The 4,546-nt window shown below is 49.9% G+C and overlaps 1 protein-coding gene across 2 annotated transcripts; it reads right to left on the minus strand.

Annotated features, from left to right (window-relative positions):
- Positions 1–1,742: 1,742 nt before the first annotated feature.
- Positions 1,743–4,546, minus strand: PRR15 (proline rich 15). Of its 2 annotated transcripts, none has more exons than XM_088059149.1 (2): positions 4,460–4,546; positions 1,743–4,010 (listed from the first exon to the last, which is right to left on the minus strand). In XM_088059149.1, the coding sequence occupies exon 2, from the start codon at positions 3,999–4,001 to the stop codon at positions 3,639–3,641; it is 363 nt and encodes a 120-aa protein (XP_087915275.1). In that variant the 5' UTR covers positions 4,002–4,010; positions 4,460–4,546; the 3' UTR covers positions 1,743–3,638. The 2 variants fall into 2 exon arrangements, with proteins under 2 accessions (XP_087915275.1, XP_087915279.1); XM_088059153.1 differs by lacking the exon at positions 4,460–4,546 and adding an exon at positions 4,320–4,436.

The raw sequence follows: 4,546 nt of genomic DNA on the forward strand, positions 1-4,546 counted from the left end.
TACAACCCCTTTCTCCTGCTAAAAAAAAATAACAATCCTCCAAACAGTAAGGTCCCCTTCTCCATTCTTCCAGTTCAGTTTAAGTCATACCCTGACATAACATATGAGGTTAGAAGTCTTGAGGCTTTCAAGGCATTTATTCCAGCGTTTCCAATTTAGGATCATTTTCTGCAGGTGCTCCCTATAATCTTTGTTGAAGCCCAGACTGACCAACCTACAATAGCAGGGAATGATTCACCAGGCAACCACTCAAAGATTTATTTTTAGTTTTGGCAAGAGTAGGAATAAGCAAGCATATACTTTGCAAGTTTATTTCAAAAGTTCATTCTATTTGCTATTTCTTTTTTTTTTTTTTGCCCCAAACCAGCAATCCTTAGTATCTGCGATAATATTAAGAAAATTGCACTATAACTGATATAGCTGAGGCTCACCTCATCTGCTTATTTCCATTTGTTTTGTCAATGCCACTGTTTACTTTTAAAAATATACAGTAAGTACTTTCTCAGTCAGCCTATTTCCTCAGCTTACTTTCTGATCCATGATCTCTATAAAGATGAGAAAAATACCCACACTAAGAGTGCAAACTGCCTTTTAATAATCCAATGCCCAGAAATGCACTGTTGTTACAACAGAGCAAGTACTGTCCAATACATAAGAAACTATTTCCACTTCAATGGTTAAAAACAGTAATTCAGGTGCTCCATAAAATACCATTTTTTTTTTTGTTCTGTATCAGCTTAATTAATTTACATGTGTACAGATTACTTAAGCTTTATCTGGGGCTCTGGCTGAGAAACAAGAGGCCTTCTCCCTGCTCCTGGCCCTGGTGTGGGTGAGCACTAAGCTGCAGGTACTGCTGGGCAGGGAAAGTGAGACGAGGCAGCCAGCCCATTTTCTCATGGATCTAGTTTTTCAGTGGCTGCTATCACATTCATTGAAGCAAGGATTTGACTGAGCAGGAAGATAGAATTACATCTCCTTCCCACAGCTCAAGGTCAGGATAAAGATGGAGGAGCGCTGTGAGGTATTTTGCGTGCATTTATTGACTTTGTATTTTGACCGAATTTCCAAGATGAAAGTATCGTATTCAAGGATTAAGATGTGGCTAATATTTAGTCACATATTAGCCACTATTGATATTGAATCTTAGCAGCACCCATCTGAACAGCACACCAGACTTCTCAAATAAAACCCAAACTGGATATTTCTTGAGTCTAAGTAAAGACTTGCAGCTAACAAACCTGAGGCATTTCCAAAAGGCAAACAGAGGTTCAGTGTAAAACAAGGCAGCTTTGAGGTACAGAAGAGAGGAGGAAAGTGTATTTTCACAACAGTTTAAGGATTAAAAATGCAGAAAAACATTGATATAAAACACTAGTCTGCATTAATTCTCCAGCCTCTGGCTAGTTCTGAGGATCTGACCCTCACAGAACTCACACCAAACCAGATGCAGGAGTTGAGAAATGCATCAGTGGAATTTCTGCTTACTTGTTCTTCCATTTTGGGCACACAGACATACAAAAACGTTTCTTTAGACCTTAGAAAACATAAACACAGCAGACTATTTCTGCCTGTAATAAACATGAGCAGTTTGCCCACCAAAAGTAGTATGACAACCCTGGCAGCAAAGCCACCCCTTTCTGCCTCCTTGCCCCCACCCCCACCCTGGGTTAACTGTAGCTGGAATTGGGTTCTTCTTAATCCAACTCTCAGTTTCCAGCTTTTAAACTTTCCCCCTTCTCTCTCATCCCCCTGTTTCCAAGACTAGGTTTGCTCTGACTACTTCTTCTCATGAGAAGGATTTCAGATGTCCCTTGACTGAAGGGGCCTTCTGTAGGAAAAGCACTTCTGAGGAGAAAGTTTAAAGAGCTCCCCTCACCCACCCCAGATCTTTACTTGGTCAGATCTTTGCATGGAGTCAGCAACATAAACAGGCAGTCCAAATCCAGTACTTTGTGGTTTTACTAAATGAAATAAAAAAAACCAAAACATGTATCTACACACTGGGTGGAAAAAAAAAAGAAAGCTTTCATGGAAATAGATTTGATGCTACAGTCCCTTTGTCCTTGGGTTCCAGAGTCTGAAGGAGTGAATGACCAGTGAGCACTTCAGCAGCTACGTTGTCCGAGTTTATTGCACAGGAGCTTTCAAGGTTCACTACATATTATTGTGCCCATTGAACCATGGGGCACTTGCCCAGAATCTGGTGCAACATTTCATTTTGATTGTCAGTGGCTGGTTTAATTCATATTTTCAACTGGAACTCAGATCTTATTTCATTTCCAGTCACTTTTTATTTTTAATTGACTTCAAATGATTAATTACAACTAACCAAAATCATAACTGCATAATACTTGACTGTTAGAAAGTCATTTTCAGTGCCTGCCACTATGTAGTATCTCGTATTCAGAAAAAGTCTAAAATCATCTTAACAATATAAAGTATATTGCTTATTTAAAATAAATAAGTCAGTTGTTGCTACATCACCTACTATCAAGAAATGTGTAATTGCCAAGTATTTTAGCTGATTTTGCTCTGTAAGGCACAACACCAGTACAAATCTGGCTTGTATTTGTCCAAAAATCTGAGAGCTCTTAGAGGGAGCAGGTAACTACTCGAGTGAAAGCACATCATCTCACCATCAGAAGAAATCCTGGGACATTTAACCTTGCTTCAAAAGCCTCAGATGTGGTAAAGAGTAAACACTTCCAGTGGTGCCCAAGCCTATTTCCACACTAGAACTGCAACCCTGCTTGTGCTCTCCAGGGCTGGGCTCATCTCCCAGAAGCATGTTTACATCTTATCACATAATTTCTTCATTGGAGCTTCATTATGCCAGTTAACACCAATTATGCAAAAATCATGTATCCCCTGGGTAAATAGTGTGAATTGCTAGACAACATGGGCCTCCCTCTGTAGCAGAACTAGGAGGGACCAGTCTCTGAAACACCTGCTTAGTATCGCACAGTAAGAAGAGGGAGAGTACCAGCACGGTCCTGCCTTTTCCACATGTAAATGTGATGTGATGTGGGACATGGGCAAAGGCAAGAGCCTGCTCCTCACAACACCTCTCTTTTGACCCCCCGTGGAGGACGGAGGATGTGTTTGTGGCTAATGGCAGGACAAGCACACTTTCGGCACCGCCGGAGGTCCTCGGCCCTGAAATTACATAAGAGCACTTTGTTCCCCCCTTCCTTTGATAAGACAGCTTGTGAGACGAAGGCAGCAAAGCACCTCCTCGGCTTGAGAGCCGGAAGGAGCTAGGTCACAGGCCTCAGAGTCAGCACGTTGGCTCCTGGCAAGGGCTGCAGGAAGGTTCAGAGACCCCACCATCGGCCTTAGGATAGCACCTTTGAGTCCGCTCACCACAGTACAGCGAGTGGGGTGTTTATTTGTGTTTTTTTAAAAAGACAATCACATCGTCCCGTCATCCGGGGGTTTGGTATTGGACGTGTTCACCTAACACAGCACGAGATTCCCTCTCCCGGCAGTGTCCGGTCAGCGTTTGTGAGGCCGCTGCCTACGAGTCACCCATGGGTCCAAGCCCAGCTGTGGGGCAGTCACTGACTCCGGCTGCCTGTCCCGCCAGTTCTCCGGCCACCCATCCAGTGGCAGCTCCTGGGCAAGGCCCTCCTGGGCTACTCGGCCCCTTGGGCGGCGTGGCCTGGGGCGCCGCCGCCGTCGAAGACCTCGGGGCTGTCGGCCAACAGCGAGGTGCGCACCTTCCGCCGCTCCTTGAAGCGGCCCGAGTGGGACACTCGGAGGCTCCGCCGGTTGCCGACTCCGGTTCCCGCGGCGTCGCCGCTGCCGAAGGGAGGGGGCTGCTCCTCCCGGCCGTCGGGGCTGGGGGTGTCGGCGGGGGTCTCGCTGGCGACGGGGTGCGGCGGGGCTACCGCCGCTTCCTTGTGCTTCTTCTTGCTGGTCAGCGATTTCCACCAGGGTCCCGCCGAGCCCTTGACGCCGGCCCGAGGAGCGGCGGTGGCCGCTGCGCTGTCCGCCATCTCGGGCTCCTGCGGGGGGAAGAGGGCGACGGCGGGTTGGCAGCCGGGCACGCCGCCTCCCCGCTCGGCCGGCGCCGGGACCCCTCTTCCCCAGCCCCGTGGGACCGTGCCCGGCGCCCGGGGAGGGACGGGTCCTGCGCCGGCGGCCGGGCGGGCACGGGGGGAGCGGCCTGAGCCCCGTCGGGCGGCTGGGAAGCGCCGCCCGCCTCCGTGCGCGGCTCGCACAGCCTCAGGTAAATGACGCCCCGGAGCCGGGCCGCGGGACGCGCTCCCCGCACTCACCACCCTCCATACCCAGAAGCAGAGCCGAGGCCCTACCTTGGGGCTGCTGCCTCCCCGCGGGACGAGGCCGGGAACCCGGCGCGTCCTGGGGCTCCTGCGCTTCCCCACCCGCCTCCTTCCCTCCTCTCCCCGCCCCGCCGGCTCCCTGCGCAACAGGTACGGGAGGCGACACTGACCTGCGGGAGCGCGCTCCTGCCCCGCGGAGCCCCGGCGCGGCGGGGAGGGCGGCTGTGCGGGGCGGTGCGGAGCGCAGCGGCCGCAGG

Source organism: Pseudopodoces humilis, chromosome 1 (assembly GCF_049639895.1).
Source record: "Pseudopodoces humilis isolate 2021_Gansu_Grassland_sample_001 chromosome 1, ASM4963989v1, whole genome shotgun sequence".
NCBI classification, from domain to species: Eukaryota; Metazoa; Chordata; class Aves; order Passeriformes; family Paridae; genus Pseudopodoces; species Pseudopodoces humilis.

Coding starts and splice junctions, on each gene's coding strand:
- PRR15 (XM_088059149.1), bottom strand. CDS start 4,001: ATGGCGGACAGCGCAGCGGCCACCGCCGCTCCTCGGGCCGGCGTCAAG.